The 23,888-nt window shown below is 40.6% G+C and overlaps 2 protein-coding genes and 1 pseudogene across 2 annotated transcripts; 2 read left to right on the top strand and 1 right to left on the bottom strand.

Moving 5' to 3' along the window:
- Positions 1 to 789, top strand: LOC121763850. Its single transcript, XM_042159940.1, has one exon. The coding sequence runs from the start codon at positions 133 to 135 to the stop codon at positions 514 to 516; it is 384 nt and encodes a 127-aa protein (XP_042015874.1). The 5' UTR covers positions 1 to 132; the 3' UTR covers positions 517 to 789.
- A 3,177-nt stretch (positions 790 to 3,966) lies between these two features.
- LOC121763849 (cytochrome P450 71A8-like) lies at positions 3,967 to 5,817 on the bottom strand. Its single transcript, XM_042159939.1, has 2 exons — positions 4,921 to 5,817; positions 3,967 to 4,821 (listed from the first exon to the last, which is right to left on the bottom strand). Exons 1-2 carry the CDS (start codon positions 5,815 to 5,817, stop codon positions 4,225 to 4,227), a joined length of 1,494 nt encoding a protein of 497 aa, XP_042015873.1. The 3' UTR covers positions 3,967 to 4,224.
- A 9,931-nt stretch (positions 5,818 to 15,748) lies between these two features.
- Positions 15,749 to 17,435, top strand: LOC121764269 (annotated as a pseudogene).
- Positions 17,436 to 23,888: the final 6,453 nt, after the last annotated feature.

Consider the following 23,888-nt stretch of genomic DNA (forward strand, 5'->3'; position numbering starts at 1 on the left):
ATTAATATGGAAAATAAGCTCAATAGTACCCATTCGAAGACCATCTCTCCAATATAATTTCCCCCTTTTGAAAATCCCCTTTCCTCTCCGAAATCAGATCAGCATCAAAATTGAAATTGAAATTGAAATTGAATGGCGCTGGAATGGGTAGTCCTCGGTTACGCCGCCGCCGCAGAGGCAATCATGCTCCTCTTCCTCACCCTCCCCGGCCTTGACCCTATCCGGAAGGGCCTAATCACCGTCACCCAGGGCCTCCTCAAACCCTTCCTCTCCATCGTCCCCTTCTGCCTCTTCCTCCTCATGGACATCTACTGGAAGTACGAGACCCGCCCCACCTGCGAGTCCGACTCCTGCTCCCCCTCCGAGCACCTCCGCCATCAGAAATCCATCATGAAGTCGCAGCGCAACGCCCTCCTCATCGCCTCCGCCCTCATCTTCTACTGGCTGCTCTACTCCGTCACGGCGCTCGTCGTCAAGATCGATCGCCTCAAAAATCGGATCGAAAAGCACGCCTGATTTCCCGAATCGCATCACCCACACTTTTGGTATTCTTAATTGAGTTTCGTGTGCCCTAATTGTTAGGGTCTACTTGGCTGTTTGATGTATTTCGTAGTTAATATTTGACTGTTTTGAATTTGATGTTTCCTGCCATCTTGTGATTGTGTTATCGTTATACTCACTTAGGTTTCTTATCACTGAATTCTGATCTGTATTTGATCTGATAGAAGCTAGGTTCCATGTGTATATGCTTGCTGTTGGATCTCGAATTCTGTCAGTTTACATACCCAACCCATAATTGCCTTGTGTGTTTCTAATTAGTACTCCCTCCGTCCTTTACTTTGGGACGGCATGGGTTTTAATGTGAAATTGGTAAAATAGGAGAAATGTAGAAAGAAAAAATGGAAAAAGAACTATTTTTATGGGACGGAGGGAGTACTACTCATTTTGAATCACTAGTATCATGTTTTATACTCCTTCCGTTTTGCCTTAATAGAAGTTTTTTATTTTTTGCACTCGTTCTCTACATTATTCTCTATTTACTTTACTTTTTCTCCACTTTAGCTATTTATAGTACTATTATTTTTTCAAAATGAGTGTAGAAAATGAAACGCCTCTATTAAAATGGAACGGAGGGAGTAGCTTGTATGTTACTTATGCTATTTCATCATGGTCATGAAAATACCGTTGGATTTGTATCAATGATAAATATTGGTTTAGCCCTTTTTCCTTGACATTAGATCTACCATTATGCATTGTAGTTCTAGCAGAATATTCAAGTGTTTGAAAGATCAATTAATTTTTAGTGTTAGAGAGTATTGTTCATGACTTCTAATGGTTGAATAACTGTAGTGCTACATATTATTTGAGTTGTTGTTAACTGGAGACTAGCTTAGTTTGGATCAGAAGCATGCGTTTTTTCACTACTCACATTTATTGAATATTGTAATGAGGGCTATAGACTTGGATCGTACCTTGTTCTGGTTACTAGGATCAGCCGTCTGTCTTTTGGCTGTATTTTTACACATGTAACATGTGACATGTTGTCAAATATTGGCCATCTTGGTTGGTGGTTTTCCGGCCATACACCACTGCCACATTGTGTCTTGACAGTTTTCAGTGGCAGTATACGGCAACCTTGGCAGGCTATGGCTTGCCCAACCAGTCACCCTACTAACCCGACCCATTTACCAAATAACCTGACTCACTTAATAGGATAGGGTTTAAGTTAGCAATCACGATTCCCGCTAAACTAACTGCTGCACGCACTGGCAGCCCACTATGGAAAAATTTTAAGGGGGTGGGGGGTGAGAGAAGTAGATGCAGGCTCTCACAGAATTCTGTAGTTCATTAACCAGATTAGGACTTTTTGTGAGATATAAGTTTAAATGCGAATCATAAGAGGAGAGTTAAAATGCATAATACATAATTGGTTCACATTTTATATATAGTTAGCAAATAGGAAATTTGATTTGCTTCGAGGCTAAAGTTTCGAGCGTAGGAGAAGTTTACGAAGAAATTGGGAAAGGATAGTTGAGTCGAAATATGCTATTACCGAGTCATAGATGAACTAGAAGGCGTTAAAAGGCTTCTCAACAGTTGGACTATATAAGGAGGACAAGACAACTCCTGTCTTTGTTCTTTTTCACTTTCAAGTTTTCTGCATTCTTGTTTAATCCCGCCTCCTCCATATGTCGGTTCTGGATCCGCCACTGATGCCAAAGAACGCCACACTTCATTGACAACATTGATTTTTAGTAAATGCTTTGAATAGACTCCTCAGTACAAGTTTTAGATCTAGAATGCTAGGTAATGAATTTCAAAGTGTACCCATAAAAAATTTAGATTTCAACCTGATATTTTATCGCAGCATGATAGTTGAGACTAGATGATCTCCTAATTACTTTTGAGGTGTTAATGTTCCAGTTTCATTAGTTTAGTAAATTGGGTTTTAGAGCCCCTATGAATCGTGGTAAAGGTACTTAGTTAGTTACTCTGGAACAAGTTTGGTATTACTATTCGATGCTTAGGAATATATTAAAGTTGGTCATATTTACCAGATTACCTTGGTACTCATGTTAATGCAAAATAAAAATAAAAAGAAAGAGGAAAAGTGATAGATGTAAGTTTACTACTTCCTTGTCCCGCTAAGAAGACACATCTCCTAGTGGGCACGAGATTTTAGGAATTGTTAGTTAATGTGGTTAATTGGAAAGAGAAATATTGAGTGATAGTGTTAAATGAAGAGAGAAAGAGAATTAAATATTTGATTGGACAGAGAAAAAATGGTTGGGTGTATTAATTATAGAGTGAAAGTTACAAAAAAAAATAATATGTCATCTTAGTTGAGACAAACTAAAAAAGAAAGTATATTACTCCCTCCGTTTCTTCATAGTTGAGTCATTTTTCCATTTCGGGAAGTTTCTTCATAGTTTAGTCATTTCCATATATAGTAATTATTTTCTCTTTCTTACTTTACTCTCTTACTTTTTTCTCTCTACTTTATTCATTTTTTACTTTATTCTCTCTACCTTTTTCTCTCTCTTACTTATTTGATTTATTTATTCAACACACTTAGCATCTCTTTCTTAAACTTCGTGTCGAAAAGTTTCGCCTTAATTATTGTGAAACGGAGGGAGTATGTTATTAGGGATAGATGGAACAAACTAAAAAAAAGAAAGTATATTATCTTATTAGAGCTAGGGGGAGTAGGTATTTATTATTTTGGTCATTATTTATCTGAAAATTCAATGAATGGTTATCTGAAAATCCAATGAATGGTTACCTCTTTTTTTGTACTGCTTTGATGTGATACTGACATAGGTTATGTCAGTCTTTTTATTGTTATAATTGAAATCTAGTAATTGTAATGATTAACTTCTGAACTTAGCTTGGCTTTAGCAAAGTCATTCTATTTTGGGACGGTCTCATCTAAAATGAATCATTTTTTAACAAAAAATAACACATTTCTTTTCTTCTATTTTATTCTATTTAAAATTTATACTCTCCACTTAATTTTGAATACCATTTTCTTGAATTCTATGACCAAAGAAATGTCTCGCTTATGGCGAGACGGATAAAGTACTTATCAATGTATTTTTCGTCCACTCTTGTTTATGGAAAGACAACATGCAAACGGAGCGCCCAAAGGCATACTCATAATGCTTGGAGACCAATGACCTCTTTCAGTCTTTCTCACATGATGTGTCGTACCAAAGAGTTTGAGCATCGGGATTGGCAACTTGAACATCTTGACGAGCCAATGTTAATTTGTACTCGTTTCCGCATTTAATCTAGTAGGCATGTCCAATTAAAAAAAGTTCAATCCCTTAAGGACACGCAGTTCCATCTCGTATAATTCATGTCTAAGATGTCGTTCGATTCGTTAGTCACGATAATAATGAGATACAATGTGGGACAAACAAAGATAGAATTTATCTAGGATTAAATTAGTCGCATGGGTGGAGATGAGATGGACAATATAACACTGGCAATACAATATTGGCAATGTAGGGATATGCCAAGATACATTTTCAAAGGATGAGCTTTTGAGAAAAAAAATAGCAATTGAACATGAGATAAGATTCGATATGACCTTCAACCACAAATAAACATGACAACTGAACGAATACACACAATTTACGAAAATTGCACATGACACGAATCATATAAAAGTTGTCAACGTTTAAAGTATGCATGTGAACGTAAGTGAAAAGTTGGTCTAAATCATTTAGGTTGAGAGGCAAGTGCAAGAAGAGGAGAAGCTCTATGGGCAGTGACTCCATGGCTCTCAGTCATGTCGAGGTCAATCCCGTTAGGCAATTTCCAATCAAATTTGTGTACCAGATTAGCTAACATAATCTCCATAGTAACAGTAGCATATGTAATCCCAGGACATCCCCTTCTCCCAGCCCCAAACGGGATCAATTCGAAATCTTGCCCTTTAAAATCAATTAAAGAATTTAAGAATCTTTCTGGCCTAAACTTTTCTGGTTCAACCCAAGAGACATGGTCCCTCCCCAAGGCCCATACATTGATCATCATTAGTGTCCCGGCAGCAACGTCGTAGCCTTTGATCTGCACGTCCTTGTTTGTCATTCGTGAAACCAGTGTGAAGGGTGGATGGAGACGCAAGGTTTCCTTGATCACGGCCTTCATGTATCCCATTTTTTCTAGGTCATCTTGTTTGATATGTTGATTCTGTTTAACGATGCCTCGTACCTCGGATTGCAACTTTTCCATCACCCTAGGATGTCGTAGGAGTTCCGACATCACCCATTCCGTAGATGAGGATATTGTATCAGTTCCACCAACGAATACATCCTGTATGAAAACACACGATGTGTTCAGTGCAATAACATCCAATACCTAACATAATTAATACCGATAGAAGTAGTAGTGGGAGAGTAAGAGAAAGATTACCAAAAGCAAGGCTTTGATGCTGTCCCGATCAATGGAGGAATCAACACTCCGATCCTTGTAGATTTCCACCAAAACATCCACAAAATCTTCTTTCACGGCCTTCACCTGAGCTTGCCTTTCTTGAATCACACTCTCCAAAACCTCATCCATCCGTTTCGCAGTCTCATCAAGCCTCTTATCAAAACCATTAACACGACCAATCCATCCAAGCCAAGGAACAAAATCACCAATATCAGCCGTTCCAATAAGATCCATGAACTCCCTCATCAAACCCGGAAACTTCTTCCCATTCTCAGTCTCGCTGTATTTCCCACCGAACGTCGATCTGAAGGCCGCATCAGCGTTCGTCTCCGCCATCATCTTGCTCAAATCCACCGGCCCCGAACTCTCCTCGATCCGCTTCACCATAAGGGCCGTTTCCTCCTCCCTTATCGAGCCGAAGGACTGCACCCTTTTGCTGCTGAGCATCTGCAGGACAAAGATGCTTCTCATCTGCCTCCAGTACTCGCCGTGTGGCGCGGAGCCCACGTCTCTGCTGCCGTAGAGCAGCTTCCTCATGGCCTTGAGCTCGGGCCGGTTGGAGAAGTTCAGGTCGTGGGATCGGATGATCTCGCGGACTATGTCAGCCGAGGAGACGATGACGGTGGGGACGCTGCCGAAGTGGAGAAGCATGATGGGGCCGTGTTGTTGGGCCATGGAGTGGAGGGCATGGTGAGGAAGGGAGCTTGCTAACTGATGGAGGTTTCCGATTATAGGTAGCTTTGGTGGGGAAGGGGGGAGTTTTCTCTTGGGTGAGGATTTGAATAAGATTCGGTTAATGGAGAATAACAAGATTAGAGAAACAAGAGAGGTGAAGATGATGAATATTGGGTTGAAGTTCAATCCAATTTCCTCCATTTCTATGGATTAAAGCACACATCATAAGCCTTATATAAGGCGATATCCATTAATTAATTCATATCTATTTTTTTGGATAGAGGTTCTACTCTCTCCGTTCGATAGTAGTGGAGACATTTCTTTCCGACACATAAATCAACAAAAAGGAGTAATAAAGTATGGAGAGAGGAAAAAGTAAGTGAGAAAAATGTGTTGACTTTTAATATAGAAGGAAATGACTCCACTACTATAGAATGTACCAAAATGACAAAATGACTCTAGGAAGTATATGTTTTCATATACTTAATCATAAAATAAATTATTATGTTAATGTTATTTAATCTAATAAGAATTATAAGTGGATCTAGGGTATCTATATAGGTGTTTGAATATCTATGCATGCACCATATACACTGGAAACATTTGTTTAGTATACTAACACTAATAAAAATATAACTAGATATATTAATAGTAATTTATTTTGTCTAAAAGTTGAAATGTGACAATTTTTTTATGAAATTAATATAAAAAATGAGATATCTATAGGAAGGAGTAGATTTTATTGACACGCCAAATTGGACTTTTCTACAATGACTAGACTTTAAGATTTTTTATTCACAAACGACATTTAAATAATATATTTAACATATATAAATGTGGTAAGAATTTTCAAATCATCAAATATGACTTTATAAGAAATACATCCTCCTTTCATTAGATATATTCTCTTCGTTCCATGTTACTTGCACCTTTTATTTTAGGTCATAAATTTAAGATTGATTTTTTAGTGTAATTAAATTAGAATTTGAAGTGTAATGAGATATCACTTAATAAAGGAGCTCTTAACTTAATCTAACATATTAATTAAATACATTAATTATAACTTCAATTAGAAATAGTGTAAGTAGTTTTTTACGAGCCGAAATGGAACTGTGCAAATAACATGAGACGGAAGGAGTAGTACATATCCATTTATGGATTATTTTTCCTTCTTTTCACTTCATTATTTTTAGGTTCCACCATCCATTACATTATTTCTATAATTTTTTCTTCTATCTTATTTTACTAATTATACAAAGAGAGCAAGACTTTTTAAATTTTTTTAAATGAGATTTTGTGTGCTATTGAAAAAGTGTTTGAACACTTTTATGAAAGTCTTATTTGTTTTTTAAAGAAATAATTTAAATTTAAGTAAAGTGTGATTAAAATAAAACTTCTAATTCGTTAAAAAGATGTATTAGTGTTTGATGTATGCAAATTTATTATTTGCATCCAAGCAAAGTCTCTCCTTTACAAATCGTGAAGGTTTTATTTATTTTTCAAATAAATCTAATTTTATTTTATGAAAAGTCTTCTTATGCAATAATGAATCAACATCTCATTGATTTACACTTTGCAATAATGAATCAACATCTCATTTGAAAAGTCTTCTTTGCAATAATGAATCAATAATAAATCTCATTGATTTACCAATAATCAAGTAAATCTCACAACAATGCCCTCAAAATCAACCACAAAATCAGTCACAATCCATTTTTCTACTATTATTTCATCATTTTGAATTTCAGTCACAATACCTTCAATAATAAGTCAGACCCAAAATCAAAATAACTTATTTAGGAACTTTATTTACTATTTATACTGTAATTAGGTGGGAAAATCAAAATTAAAATTAAAATCACCCATGCTCAAGTACCGGGCAAAAGAAACTACTCACTCCGCTGCAAAAAAAAAATAATCTCATTTTGCCATTTTGAGGTGTCCACGAAAAAAATACCATTTCAAAAGACTTTCTCATATTTGCCACTTTTCTTTTCTCTCTCTAGGTGTCCACGAAAAAAATACATTCACCTAAAAAGGACACTTCTCTCATATTTTATCCACTTTTTCTTTTTCTCTCTCTTACTTCTCTCTTTCTCTCTCTCTCTTCTTCTCTCTCTTCTCTCTCTCTCTCTTCTCTCTTCTCTCTTCTCTCTTCTCTCTTACTTTCTGATTCCTCATTGAAATTCGTGTCGTGCAAAACAATTCTCAAAGAATAGATATGTAATCTACTAAATTATTTCAAGTTATATAAAAACTGTAAAATGTTTAAATATAAATTACCTAAAATATCTAATTATTTATGTAAAATAAAAATTTATTTATTTATCACCATCCATTGTTTTAATATTTTGGTAGGGCTGGCAATTTTGAACCCGACACGAATCGCACGAAAATAATGGGTTTGTGTCCAGCTTTATTGGGTTCATGTCCTTATTGGATCGACCCGTTAAGAACCTGAAAATTTCAGAAATACATGCAGCCGCTGGTAAGGGCTGGAGCGACGTCGCGGAAGTGAGGCGACGCCTCCTCCCTGATGAATCCGCGAATTTCTGATGTTAGTAAATGCTGGTAGAGAAAGAAGACTACGACACAGAGAATTTACGTGGTTCGATTTACTGAGGTAAATCTACATCCACGGGAAGAAAAGAGGGCAGAGTTGTATTGCTTGATCTGTTTTCTACAGCTTACAATACAGACTTGCTATTTGATATTTTATCTCTAGAGAGCGAGAGAGAGCCTCCCTAATCTATCTGATCTAAGTTCTATTTATACATTGAACTAAGATCGTGGCTTGCATCACCACTAATGATGGTTGTGGATGTCGTGGAGGTCATGCGATCCTGCATGGGCCCACTATCCTGCATGAGTTAATGACTGCTTGACACCACTAAATAGATCGTGGGTGTAGTGGAGATCGTGGAGGTTCTGACATGAGTTGACTATCTCCCAGTTCGGTCAAATACTGAGACCGAACTGCTGAACTATTGCCGAGCAGCTTTTGCCGATCTGAGAGTAGAGCTTGATGCCGACCTGAGAGCAGAGTTTGATTGGTTGGCTTTTACCGAGCTGTAGGCTGGGGCCGAACTCTTTGGTTGTGCCGAACTGAACTCTTTAGTCATGCCGGACTGATACTCTTTAGTCATGCCGAACTGATACTCTTTCTTGGGCTTTGGGCTGATGGGCCGTCACTGCTGTTGGGCTTGTTTAGTCCGTACTCCATCACTACCCCCCCCCGAAAAGCGAAGTGAATTACTTCGGCGAAGCGAGTCACTTCGGCATTCTGGATAAAGGTACGGGGTAAGTTGATGTTTGTCTTTGGTCTGATGAAATAAACATCTTTGACCGGACTCGTCTTTGGTCTGATGAAATAAACATCTTTGACCGGACTCGTCTTTGGTCTGATGAAATAAACATCTTTGACCGGACTCGTCTTTGGTCTGATGAAATAAACATCTTTGACCGGACTCGTCTTTGGTCTGATGAAATAAACATCTTTGACCGGACTCGTCTTTGGTCTGATGAAATAAACATCTTTGGCCGGACTCGTCTTTGGTCTGATGAAATAAACATCTTTGACCGGACTCGTCTTTGGTCTGATGAAATAAACATCTTTGACCGGACTCGTCTTTGGTCTGATGAAATAAACATCTTTGACCGGACTCGTCTTTGGTCTGATGAAATAAACATCTTTGACCAGACTTGGTTTGTGTCCTAATTTGGCGAGTTTTGTCGCTCGGATCGGACTTTCCGTTGTCCTAATTTGGGGATCGGACTTTCCCTTGTCCTAATTCGGCGAGTTTTATCGCGTGGATCGGACTTTCCCTTGTCCTAATTCAGGCAAGTTTTATCGCGTGAATCGGACTTTTGTTGCAGTTCGTTTCAGACGAAGTGCTTGATTCTTAAGCTGAATTGTGGCCTTGTATCTTCTTTAGAAGCTTTGACTTCACAATCGTTGGCTTATTGCAGCTCGTTTCAGACGAACTGCTTGTTTAAGCTGAATTGTGGCCTTGTATCTTCTTTAGAAGCTTTGACTTCACAATCGTTGGCTTATTGCAGCTCGTTTCAGACGAACTGCTTGTTTAAGCTGAATTGTGGCCTTGTATCGTCTTTAGAAGCTTTGACTTCACAATCGTTGGCTTATTGCAGCTCGTTTCAGACGAACTACTTGTTTAAGCTGAATTGTGGTCTTGTATCCTCTTTAGAAGCTTTGACTTCACAATCGTTAGCTTATATATGTTCTAAAAAGGGGATCAGCCTTTGAAGAACAAGATACCTCAGTAACATTTGTAAGAGACGACACGCACATAGACAGACAAAACGCACATAGACAAAACGCACATAGACAAACAAAGACCAAGCAAACCAAAGAAAGCACATTGACCGAACAGGACACAAGACTGACTGACCGGACTGTCTCTTACAAATGGAACTTTTTGAGGTTGGAAACGTACCATGTTCGGGGTACTTGTGCTCCTGACACGTGGGTCAATTTGTAAGACCCTTTGCCGAGGACTTCTGACACCCGATATGGACCTTCCCATGTGGGTTCGAGCTTGCCCAGCTTTTCTGCTCGGCTTACTTCGTTGTTTCTCAAGACGAGATCTCCCACTTGAAATTGCAGCTTTTTCACCCTTTGGTTATAATACCGGGCTACTTGCTCCTTGTACTTGGCTGCTTTTATGCAGGCCAATTCTCTTCTTTCTTCGGCAAGATCTAGCTCGGCTCTCAGTCCGTCACCATTCATTTCTGAGGAGAAATTGAGTTCGGGGACTGGGTATGCCGATCTAAACCGGAATCACAGCTTCAGTGCCGTACACCATCGAGTTCGGCTCCGGTGTGACTTCGGTCATTTCGCCTGCCTCTGACTCCGGCTGCTGTGATTGCTATGCTTGATGGTGCCGAGCTGATTGCTCGGCACTTTTAAGCGCAATCTGCAAACTCTTGCTCTTTTTTGATCACCTCGGATGACCGCTATCCCTCCTTTAGGGGGGAAGGTGTTCGGCGAGGATGCCTCTGATCGCTATGATCGGGCTTCTTTTCGTCTCCTCTAGATGAGCTGTCTAAAGACCGTTTTCGACGGTCTGCCTCATCGGCTCGGGAGAACTGGTCCGCAATGTCCCACATCTCTTGAGCTGTTTGCGGACTGCATTCCACGAGCTTTCTGTAGAGAGCTCCGGGCAGGAATCTCGTCAGGAAGTCGCTGATCTTTTCGTCGCGACCTTGACGTATAGAAAGCAGCTGAGCCGAAGTAATCCGGGCTTCCGCTTTCTGAAAGAACCTCCTGTGGAAAGCATCCATTAGATCTCGGTAGGATCTAATGCTGCCTTGAGGAAGGCTGTCGAACCACCTTCTGGCGTTCCCGATGAGCAGCTCGGGGAACAGCTTGCACATATGGACCTCATTGAGACCCTGGTTCGCCATATTATACTGATAGCGTCCCAGGAAGTCATGAGGATCCACCAACCCGTCATAAGTCATTGACGGAGTTCGGTAGTTCTGTGGCAAGGAAGTTCGGGTGATATCGTCCGAGAACGGAGTCTTCAATGCTCCGTACATGGCGAATGCAGGAAAATGCAGATCACGACACAGAGATTTACGTGGTTCGATTTACTGAAGTAAATCTACGTCCACGGGAAGAAGGGAGGGCAAGATTGTATTGCTTGATCTGTTTTCTACAGCTTACAAATACAAACTTGCTATTTGATATTTTATCTCTAGAGAGCGAGAGAGAGAGTCCCCAATCTATCTGATCTAAGTTCTATTTATACATTGAACTAAGATCGTGGCTTGCATCACCACTAATGATGGTTGTGGATGTCGTGGAGGTCATGCGATAAAGGTACGGGGTAAGTTGATGTTTGTCTTTGGTCTGATGAAATAAACATCTTTGACCGGACTCGTCTTTGGTCTGATGAAATAAACATCTTTGACCGGACTCGTCTTTGGTCTGATGAAATAAACATCTTTGACCGGACTCGTCTTTGGTCTGATGAAATAAACATCTTTGACCGGACTCGTCTTTGGTCTGATGAAATAAACATCTTTGACCGGACTCGTCTTTGGTCTGATGAAATAAACATCTTTGACCGGACTCGTCTTTGGTCTGATGAAATAAACATCTTTGACCGGACTCGTCTTTGGTCGGATGAAATAAACATCTTTGACCGGACTAAGCTTGTGTCCTAATTTGGCGAGTTTTATCGCTGGGATCGAACTTTCCGTTGTCCTAATTTGGGGATCGGACTTTCCCTTGTCCTAATTCGGCGAGTTTTATCGCGTGGATCGGACTTTCCCTTGTCCTAATTCAGGCAAGTTTTATCGCGTGAATCGGACTTTTGTTGCAGCTCGTTTCAGACGAAGTGCTTGATTCTTAAGCTGAATTGTGGTCTTGTATCCTCTTTAGAAGCTTGGACTTCACAATCGTTGGCTTATTGCAGTTCGTTTCAGACGAACTGCTTGTTTAAGCTGAATTGTGGTCTTGTATCCTCTTTAGAAGCTTTGACTTCACAATCGTTGGCTTATTGCAGTTCGTTTCAGACGAACTGCTTGTTTAAGCTGAATTGTGGTCTTGTATCCTCTTTAGAAGCTTTGACTTCACAATCGTTGGCTTATTGCAGTTCGTTTCAGACGAAGTGCTTGTTTAAGCTGAATTGTGGTCTTGTATCCTCTTTAGAAGCTTTGACTTCACAATCGTTGGCTTATTGCAGTTCGTACATGGCGAACTCGACATTTCTTCGGTACGGAGGAGATGGAGTTCTCCTGTGGTTCCGGTACCGAGGAGGAACAGGAACATGTCGGGGTTGAGGATTCTTTCTCCTGGAAGACACGTCACTACTGCGGTAGTGACTTTCATGTCTGGATGAGGAGGGAGAATCCGCCGTTGTCTTCTCCGGCTGTTGGCTCTTCTGCAGGAAGGTTAAGAACTCCTCCTGCTTCTCGGCCAAGAACAGCTTGACAGCTTCATTTAAATCGGGCTGCTGGGAAGACTCGGTGCGATCTCTCCTGGAGTGGCTTGTTCCTTCTTCGTGAGAACCGGAGGTAGATGTCTCCCGAGGCCGTTTTTCAGACCTGCGAGCTGGACTAGCTTCCTCATGGTTTTCATGAACGGTATTACGGGTAGTGTGTGATCTGGTATGCATTTTTTTGGGGTGGAAAAAGGGTCAAAAATTCGCTTTATCACAAATTTGGTTCTCTGTTTCCCACAGACGGCGCCAGTGATGATTCGGCGAATTTCTGATGTTTGTGAATGCAGGAAAATGCAGATCACGACACAGAGATTTACGTGGTTCGATTTACTGAAGTAAATCTACGTCCACGGGAAGAAGGGAGGGCAAGATTGTATTGCTTGATCTGTTTTCTACAGCTTACAAATACAAACTTGCTATTTGATATTTTATCTCTAGAGAGCGAGAGAGAGAGTCCCCAATCTATCTGATCTAAGTTCTATTTATACATTGAACTAAGATCGTGGCTTGCATCACCACTAATGATGGTTGTGGATGTCGTGGAGGTCATGCGATCCTGCATGGGCCCACTATCCTGCATGAGTTAATGACTGCTTGACACCACTAAATAGATCGTGGGTGTAGTGGAGATCGTGGAGGTTCTGACATGAGTTGACTATCTCCCAGTTCGGTCAAATACTGAGACCGAACTGCTGAACTATTGCCGAGCAGCTTTTGCCGGTCTGAGAGTAGAGCTTGATTGGTCGGCTTTTACCGAGCTGTAGGCTGGGGCCGAACTCTTTGGTAATGCCGAACTGATTGGTTGGCTTTTACCGAGCTGTAGGCTGGGGCCGAACTCTTTGGTAATGCCGATCTGATACTCTTCCTTGGGCTTTGGGCTGATGGGCCGTCACTGCTGTTGGGCTTGTTTAGTCCGTACTCCATCACTCCCCTAACGGCGACTGCGCTTGAGAATACGGGAGCTCCGCCGTGACTCCACCGGAGAGGGAGAACCGGAGCGGCAACCAGGGGCCTTGGAAGCCTCGGAGTGCAGGGGTTATCTTCGACGAGCTCGCCGGAGTGGAATGAGAAGGGGCACCGCGGCGTCTCCGATTCCCAATCAATTTGATGAATTTCAATTTGGGGGTAAAGTGTTAGGGAAGAGAGAGACCGATGGATGAAGGAGTATATTTTGGGCCAATTTAATTACTTGTTTTGGGCCTCTAAAATAGTTAAGTGAGTTGGGCCGATTAAATGAAAGTTGGGTAATTTTAATTAATTGAGAAGTTGGGCTGAAATAGTATTGGAAGTGGTGTGCAGTTCCACTTAAGATTGGGCCGAGAGCTTTTAGTTGTTGGGTTGGAATTAATTTAAGGAATTGAGTTGGAGCTCGATTTTGTGATCAATTAAAATTCTCGGATAATTTGGAAACTTTTTTGAAGATGGAAAATGTTGAAACGGAACACGCGAAGGGGTGACTCCTCGGGCGGCCCTTTGAAAAATTTGAAGAAGAGAATTAGAAGGGATTTTCCAAGAATCCATATCTTATTAAATAAATGATAAAGTAATGGTGTTAGAGAAAATGAAATTTCTCCGGATTTAATTAAAGAAAATAATTAAATCCTACAACTTAGTAAAGCCCGAGAGAGGATTAGAGATCCTATGAGACGAGACTAAGATATAAGTGCTATCCAATAGGATGCATGCATTCTTTTTCTTAAAAGAATTTAATTCACTTACTAATTAGCGTGCTACGCTATTTAATTTTCAAAAGCAATTTTGCTCGAGGGCAAAGTGAGGCCAACACGGGAATTGTTAACTGAAGATAAACACATCAGGTGGGCTTTCTTTTAATATCTAGGACATTAGTGTGGATATAAATCAAATGCTTGTGAAATTATGAAATGTCATATTTTTCTCAAATGGAGCTATCTATGATTCTTTTCAAGATGTTGTCATGCCATAAATGTTTGTTTTGATGATGCCTATCTGCGGGCTATATGCGTATTTGTTTTAGTAACCCCAAAACGGCAAACGAATTCGAGTCTGGGAGTGGGTAAAATCCCAACAGACTTTGTACACGATGGAATGATGAGTGTCCGCGGAAGGTGGCCACCGTCCCGACACGATGGAATGATGGGTGACTGCGGGAGGTGGCCACCTCCCCGGCGCTTGAATGTTTAGATATGGCGAATGATGAATGATGAATAATGAATGCTGAATGTGAATGATGAATGGCGAATGGCAAATGACGAATGACGAATGATGAATGATCTTAGTCTGCGCAGATGAACTTTTAGCTCACAAATGAATTTAGTAGCTCGGGCCTTTTAAGAAAATCCCGGTGTGTTACTGTTGATGGCTTGACAACTATATAATGTATGTTTTGCTTTTCGGCATGTGGCCACTGAGTACTCATGTACTCAGCCCTGCATATATTTCTAAATGTACAGGTTGAACGTCAAGACGGGGAAATGATGATCAGAGTCGATGAGTATTAAATAACCAAGTGGATCCTCCAATGCTCGTGTCTTCATACACGAAGTCGTTTAACAAAGACTCATTCCGCTGCGTTTTGTTAAGTGAGAATCGTAGAATCTTACCATCGAACTCTGATTCATTTTGGTGAGATGTTATTTATGTTTCAAAGACTATGTAACCAAGTACTTGGCTTCTATTCCATGATGTTAGTCGATTTGGCCTTTGGGCAAGTTTCTCAAGTTTCTACCCCTTTCTTCCGCCGTTTCTTTCATCCCTCTCATTAGTCGAGGTTTACCTGCCTTCGCTATCCTTAGCAAAGTGCGGTCGTGATAGAGTGTTACCTTTATTTTTTAATCACAAATTCTATTCTTAATTATAGGAGAATAATTTAATGAAAAAATATTCTGTAGTAAAAATTATAAATTTAAAATAAATATAATTTGTATGATAATTAAACGAATAAAGATTAAGCTATGGTAAGGGAAGATATATAGAATTAAATGAGCTGTAACCAGACAACACAATTGATGAAAAAATGATGAATATTTGGATTTCACAAATCCCTCTTTAATTGCATTAATCCGTGACAAAAATCAGATTCTACGTTTTCAAATATGTAGAAAACCACAGAAAATATCAAACTCCTTAGAACTTGATCCACTCTTCTCAATCTTCCAAAAACACAACACAAATTCTGCAAAAAAATGGCCCTTTTCAATTTCCACCACCTTTTCATCTCCCTCCTCCTCCTCCTCCCCAGTGTCACGCCGGACATCGCCTCCGACAGAGCCTCTCTCGTAGCTCTCCGCGCCGCAGTGGGCGGACGCGTCCTCCTCTGGAACCTCTCCTCCCCCACTCCCTGCTCCTGGCCAGGCGTCGTCTGCTCTCCCGACAAGTCTTCCGTCATCGAGCTCCACCTCCCCGCGACTGGGCTCTCCGGCCGCCTTCCTCCCAACACCATCTCCAATCTCACCAATCTCCACACCCTCAGCCTCCGCCACAACTCCCTCTCCGGGCCCCTCCCTCCCGACGTCTTCTCCTCCCTCCGCAATCTCTACCTCCAGCACAATTCCCTCACCGCCGCACTTCCCGGCTCTCTCATTCGCGCCAAATCCCTCGTGCGCCTCAATTTGGCGCACAACAATTTCTCTGGCCCGATTCCACCGTCGTTCAACAATTTGACGCGATTGGGCACTCTGTATTTGGAACACAACAGTTTCTCTGGCTCTATTCCCAGCCTCAGATTGCCCGCATTGGTCCAATTCGATGTTTCCAATAACAATCTCACCGGCCGGATCCCGCGCCGCCTCTCTAGGTTTCCCAAAGCCTCATTCGCGGGAAACTCTCTCTGCAGCACCCCGCTCGATTCCTGCGCTGATGAGTTACCAGAGAGCATGCTCATTTTTTGCATCGCAATCGGGTGCATCGTCTGTCTGTGCCTGATCTCATTGCTAATTTGCTATCTATGTAGAATCATTCGCAGAAGCCGTAAAGGGAAAGAAAAAGGATTAGTCATGTTAGGGAAAAAGGCCTGGAATTTCGATGTGGAGAAATTGTTGGGAGCATCTGCAGAGGTTTTGGGGAATGGGACGTTTGGGCCCACGTACAAGGTGGACCCGGATCCGGAGACGGATCTGGGTCCTACGGTGGCGGTGAAGAAGCTGAGACTCCACGTGAACATGGGGGAGAAGCAGTTCACGGCGAAGATGAAAGAGATTGTGAGAATGGATCATCCGAATATCGTCCCTCTGGGGGCTTATTACTGCAATCGAGACCACAAGCTTGTCATCTACGATTTCTTGCCCATGGGGAGCTTGTCAGCGGTCTTACACGGTGGCGTATTTCGTACGGCGTTGGCCTGGAAAACTCGCGCTAGGCGTTTCTCGAGGGATCTCGTACATCCACGCGCAGGGGCCATCCGCGTCTCATGGCAACATCAAGTCGTCCAACATCCTCCTCACGGATTCATACGAGGCTCGTGTCTCTGAATCCGGCCTTGTTCACCTCGGGTGTAGCGCCACCCCCAACCTCGGGTACCGGGCACCAGAGGCGACCGACCCCGAGAATGTGTCGCAGAAGGCTGATGTGTATAGTTTCGGGATATTTGTGTTGGAGTTAGTGACGGGGGAGGCGCCGGGGATTGACGAGGAAGGCGTTGACCTAGCCGGGCGGGTGAAGTCTATGCTACAGCAAGAGTGGAGGACTAAGGTGTTGGAGATGGAGGTAGTTAGGTATGAGTATGAGAGTGAGGAGGTGGAGGATATGGTAGAGCTGCTGCAGCTTGGGCTTGATTGCACGGCTACCCACCCGGATAATCGCCCCACCATGCCCCGGGTCGTGGCCAAAATTCAGCGCCTCTGCTCTCACAATGTCGTTGTTGATCACCAATAAATCGGTGATCTTACTTTTCAACTATTCTTTTGTGCAAAGATTTTCATTTTTTCATTTTGAACTTTCATTATCTCGTTTTATATTCTTGACCTTTTTACATTTAGAGCCGTTGGGAAATTGGTACATTTTTATACATTATTGTTTCTCATATATGGCTATTTTTACTATATACTTCTATCAGTCCCCAATTAATGTCCCATGGGTACTCTCTCCATTTCTTCATAGTGGAGAGAGTACTCTCTCCAGTTTAAGAAATGAATGTTGAATGTGTTAAATAAATAGATAAAAAAGTAAGAGAGGGAAAAAAGTAGAGACAATAAAATAGAAAGTGAATAAAGTATAGAAAATAAAGTAAGAGAGAGTAAAGTAACAAAGAGAAAAAAGTTATTATATAGGGAAATTACTCAATTATAAGGGAATTTCCCCAAATGGAAAAAAATGACTCAACTAAAGAGAAACAGAGGGAGTACAAGTTTTAAGAAGTTATTTGATTTAAAAAAAAGTGTCCGGGGAAAGAATGGGAAAGATTGAGGTGTGAGCCACACTTTTCTATATTAATTTCTAATAAGACTAAAGTACCAAAATGGTCCTTAACATATTCCATTTTTTTGATTTTGGTCCAAAACATTATCTTTTGAATTATTCGGTCCCTCACATTTGAAATCGGATCACATTTGGTCCATTTTGGACGGTTCCGTCAAATTTTTGACGGTTTTAATTACCGGGTCACAAATTCGTCACTAATTCGTCACTAACTGAGAGAAACTGATCCATCACAAATTCGTCACAAATCCGTCACTAATCCGAAGGTGAGAGGGTGAAGGCGAAGGTGAAGATGAAGAAGGGGACGAAGACGAAGAGCCACGCACGGTGGGAAGGCCCCGCCGGCGCTCCGTGGTGGAGAACGATGAACTCCGTCAAAAATTTGCCGAAGTTTCTCCTAATTAGTGACGGATTAGAGACGGATTAGATTCTCCCAATTAGTGACGGATTAGTGACAGATTTGTGATCCGGTAATTAAAACCGTCAAAAATTTGACGGAACCGTCCAAAATGGACCAAATGTGATCCGATTTCAAATGTGAGGGACCGAAAAATTCAAAAGATAATGTTTGGACCAAAATAAAAAAACGCAATATGTTAAAGACCATTTTGGGACTTTAGTCTTCTAATAATACCTCTATTCCTAAAATATAAAAACTATTTTCATTTTAATTTATCCTTTAAAAATAGGAACCTTTTATATTTTATACTCCCTCCGTCCCATAGTAAATGTCATACTTTTATTTTTAGTTTGTCCCACAAAAGATGTCACATTTCCTCTTTTGAAAAAAGTTTCTCTCACATCAATTATAAAATTATATTTTCTCTCACAACTTAACACAGAAAACATCTCTTAAAATCTCGTGTCATCTCCCAAGTGTGCCATCTTCTTTGGAAAGGAGGGAATACTATTTAAGGAAGTGGAATCCACCACCACTTCCACTACCTTTTTTTCTTTATCTTTCTCACTTTACTCATTTCTCTCTAATCTCTTACCTTGCCAATTCTTCTCTAATACTTCACCAATTATATATTAAAGCTTGTATCACTTTAAAAGTTTCTATTTTTCAAGGACGGAGGTAGTAATTGTGCATAAAATTAGATAGTAGAATGTGAGGTCCACTTACGAAAAATTGTTAAAGTGAAATAAGACATTTATTGATAGTCGTACAAATAAGGAAATGAGTAAAGTGAGACATTTAATTAGGACCAAAGTGTATATAATGTCCTTCCACTCTCTTTTAAATTTCATAAACTTGATAAAACAAATACTCCTTCCATCCCTTAAATTTTGTCACATTCTTCCATTTTTGTCCGTCTCACAAAATTTGTCACATTTCACTTTTTACCATTTTAGGTAGTGGACCTAATATTTCACTAACCCATTCCCACTCACATTTTATTATGAAACAATATATAAAAGTAGGACTCACTCTCCATTAACTTTTTCAATTCACTTTAGGGTTTAGGGTTTAGAAAAAAAACATTTTATTATGAAACAAATATATAAAAGTAGGACCCACTCTCCATTAACTTTTTCAATTCACTTTCTATTACATTTCTTAAAATTTGTACCTAGTCAAAGTGTGACAAAATTTAAGAAACGAAGGGAGTAAATTCAAAGAAATTAAATAAGGGAGATTGCAAAATTGAGCCTGTAAATCCTAGAATTTAATACCAAAATCATTATTTAATTCACATATTCTTTATGATGCAATAATTAATGCATACGATGCTATGTTGATCAAACTTTAATGCAAATATAATATATTACTCCCTTCGTCCATGAATTGTTGACCAGTTTTTCTATTTTAGTCAATCCCTGAAATGTTATCCACTTTGCTTTTTTTTTCCTTTCTATTTTTGGTAAATAGTCCTCACCTTTTTATTATAAAACTAATATATAAATGTGGATCTCTCATTCCACTAACATTTTCAACTCACTTTTCTTTATATTTTTGAAAACTCGTGCTAAGTTAAACTTGGATAATATTTCATTGACAGAGGGAGTATATTTTATGGAGTGCTACTATAATTATATTCTTTATGCATTTTTAGTACTGCAAATATTAAAACCATAAGATGAAATTGATTGAACTGTAATCCAAATATTATGGTACATTAAGTATTATGAATGATGATTCATGAAGGAAAAGATAATATGAAAGGAAAGATATATACACACATCCATTTTTATAGAAATATGCTATATTTTCTTTTTCATTAGTCTCATAAAAATAATATGATTTTTTTTTCATTCTCTTTTACGTTATCATTTATGGATCATGCACTATACAATTTTAACTACTCCATCCGTCTCACTCAAAATGTCCACATTCTTGAGTAGCACAAAATTTTAGGAGGTTTTAGAGGTGTGTTAATGTCAAAACCAAGATGCAACTAAGTCTTTGTATTGAGACCTCTAATGATATACTACCTCCGTCCAACTCAAGATGGCCACATTCTTGAGTGGCTGATAAGGCTAATTTCGTGCATTGGTTAAAAGGTTAAATTCGTGCATTTGTTGGGTCTAACACATGTTTTAAGCCAGGTGTGTAGAAGGTTTTCGCCTGGTCCAGGAAAAGAAGAGTACATTTGCATGGTCCGAGGAAACTGGCGAATAAGTGAGCAATTTGGAGAAAATGACTAGACGGAGGAGACAACGAAGCTGAAGGGTAGAATGGAGATTTCTACGAAGGCTTCTAGAAGATCAACTCCGCGCCTATATAAAGAGGAGAGCATGTAATCTGAAAAAGGGGGACTCGGTGGAGGACTTGTGACCAGATTATAGCTCGTAGCTCACTCACTTTTACACACTTGGGGTGGAGGGGGAGGGGGAATGTTCGGGAATTTGTAGGGATTCGGTTCATTTCACCGGTAGTCAGTAGTTGGGTAACATCGTCCTTGTGGAGGACGAAGATACAATTTAATTGCTTTCGTTTTAATTTGCTATCGTGAATTTCACCGAGCTTCGTTGTTCGAAGCTCGGCCTTGTTTCTGTTGAATTTTCGTTGGTTTATGAAATTTCTCTTTTTCGTATTTGAGCTGCTGTTGATTTCGATTATGGATGCAAATTATTTGTAGTTTGATGTCGTTGCTGAGTTGGATCTTTGAATTTTGCGTTGGTTTACTGAGTTTGAGTGGAATTATTGGAAGCTTGTGTTGATCGGGGCAGATCTGTTGAAATCAGAAGTTATGGAGCCTCAGTATGGCCACCAGACAGAGCTAACATCAGTAAAATTACTTTAAGATCTGGGCGAGGTTATGACGGTCCAGCGATGAGGAAGGAGGAAGAAATGCCTTCCGTGAAAGGCAATGAAAAGAAGGATCTAATTCCTAAGTCCAAGAATTCGGAAGCAGAGGGTTCTAGGAATAGAGATGACCTTCAGGCAAGTGATCTGGGGAGACCTTTACCAAGTATGGCTGAACCATTTTTCCTAGACCCAAAGCCATGAGTAGAGAATGAATTAGCAAAGAAGGAAACATGCAAACTTTCAGCTGGAGATTCTACGGGTGCAGCGAAACAAGTGAAACCGTTCCCGCACCGAGGAGAGGCTAAGAAAAAGAGGGATGAGCCTGTGGATTTTATGGACATTTTTGGGAAATTGGAGATCAACTTACCATTTCTGCAAGCTTTGAAATTGCCGATATTCAGTAAGTTCATCAAGGAATTCATAGCTGGTAAGACCAGACCCAGCAGGAAGATTCTGATTGGAGAGAATGTGTCGGCAGTGATCCAAAAGCGAAGAATGCCCTCGAAATGCACTGATCCAGGTATGTTTACCTTACCTATTTCCATCGGTGATGTAAAAATTGAGCATGCCATGTGTAATCTAGGGGCATCGATAAATGTTTTACCGCTTTCCATTTACAAAAAGCTGGTAGGAGTAGGGATGGTAGATACAAAGGTGGTAATCCAACTGGCGGATAGGTCGTGCATTTGTCCGGAAGGAGTTTTAGAAAATGTTGTCGTCAAAGTGCATGATTTTCTATATCCGGCCGATTTTCATGTTATTAAAATGAGTGATAATGATTCTGCTGAGTCTAGCGGCGTGCTTCTAGGAAGACCTTTCCTCCGTACCGCTAAGACCATAATTGATATTTTTGATGAGACCATATGCCTGGACTATAATGGGGAGAAATATACGTTTAGCATAGATGAGGCACTGAGGAAACCGCTAGATGTTGAAAATTTGCATGCTATCGATGTTATTAACCCCCTGGTCTAGGAATATCTTGAGACTGAGCTGATGCAGGAGCAGGTGGTTAATTCAGAATTAAGTCACTCTATTGACAGAGAGGTAGCTGGATGGTGCGAGGCAATGCACACAAGGGAATTATCGGATGAAGAGTTGGCCGAAGCTATTTCGGAGTTCTGGACGAATCCAAAGTCAGCTAGGTCAAGAGGATCAGCTCATGTGGCTAGTATGGAAAATTCTCCCAGGTCTGGGAAGGGAATGAAAACTGATGAAGGAAATGGTCCCTTGCCCCAGGAAACAAGCACTCCCAAGAAAGAATTGAAGACGCTTCCACTAGGACTCAAGTATGCCTATCTAGAAGAGAATGAGACCTTTTCGGTCATCGTCAACAGCAACTTGACCGAGGAACAGGAAAACGAGTTGCTTGAGGTAATCAGAAAGAATAAGAAGGCGATAGGATGGACTCTCTCAGACCTAGTAGGAATCAGTCCTGATCTTTTGCATGCACCACATTAGGCTGGAGGAAGGTGCAAAAGCCTGTAGAGACCCCCAACATAAGCTGAATCCGAACATGAGAGAGGAAGTTCTGAAGGAAGTTTTGAAACTGCTTTCGCTGGGTATCATTTACTCTATCCCAGATAGTGAATGGGTCAGCCCGGTTCATATGGTACCTAAAAAGTCAGGGATACAGGTAGTTAAGAATGATAAGAATGAATTGGTGCCCACTCGACTTGTCACTGGGTGGAGGATGTGCATCGATTATAGGAAACTAAATGAAGCAACCAAGAAAGATCATTTTCCATTACCTTTCATTGATAAGATGCTAGAGAGGTTGACTGGAAAATAATATTTTTGTTTCCTTGACGGATATAGTGGATACTTCCAGATCTATGTAGATCCCGAAGATCAAGAGAAGACTAGTTTTACTTGCCCTTTTGGCACGTACGCTTATAGAAGGATGCCGTTTGGGCTGTGCAATGTGCCAGACACTTTTCAACGGTGCATGATGAGTATTTTCTCGGATCTGCTGGAGGATTGCATCAAGATTTTCATGGATGATTTCACCGTATATGGGAACTATTTCGATTCCTGTTTAGCAAGTTTGGACGTAGTATTGAGGAGATGTCGGGAGAAGAATTTAGTCCTCAACTTTGAAAAATGTCTCTTCATGGTGCCCAAGGGAATCGTCCTGGGGCATGTAGTCTCAGAGAAGGGCATACAGGTGGACCCAGCAAAGGTCGATGTGATTTCGAAATTGCCTTACCCTACGAATCAGAAAGAAGTTAGGGGATTCCTAGGGCATGCGGGGTTTTACAGAAGATTCATAAAGGATTTTGCGAAGATTGCTCAGCCGCTCACCCATTTGTTGCATAATGATGTTGATTTCGTTTTCGACGAGGAGTGTAAGGAGGCTTTTCAACTACTGAAAGATAAATTAGTATCTGCCCCTATTATCAGAGTACCTGACTGGAGTCTACCGTTTGAAATAATGTGTGATGCAAGCGACTACGCAGTGGGGGCGGTACTAGGTCAAAGAATCGATGGTAAAAGTTACGTGATTTTCTATGCCTCGAAGACACTCAACCAGGCCCAGAAGAACTATGACACAACGGAGAAGGAAATGCTGGCAGCGGTGTACTCATTTGAGAAATTTCGCCCATATTTGCTGGGGTCGAGAGTGATAGTCTTCACGGACCACGCGGCTATCAAGT

This window comes from Salvia splendens, chromosome 14 (genome assembly GCF_004379255.2).
Source record: "Salvia splendens isolate huo1 chromosome 14, SspV2, whole genome shotgun sequence".
NCBI lineage: Eukaryota > Viridiplantae > Streptophyta > Magnoliopsida > Lamiales > Lamiaceae > Salvia > Salvia splendens.

Bases quoted from the DNA above. Each gene is read 5' to 3' on its own strand.
- LOC121763850 (XM_042159940.1), top strand. From the start codon at position 133: ATGGCGCTGGAATGGGTAGTCCTCGGTTACGCCGCCGCCGCAGAGGCA.
- LOC121763849 (XM_042159939.1), bottom strand. From the start codon at position 5,817: ATGGAGGAAATTGGATTGAACTTCAACCCAATATTCATCATCTTCACC. The intron at 4,822-4,920 runs GTAATCTTTCTC...GTTTTCATACAG, and splicing joins GCATCAAAGCCTTGCTTTTG to GATGTATTCGTTGGTGGAAC.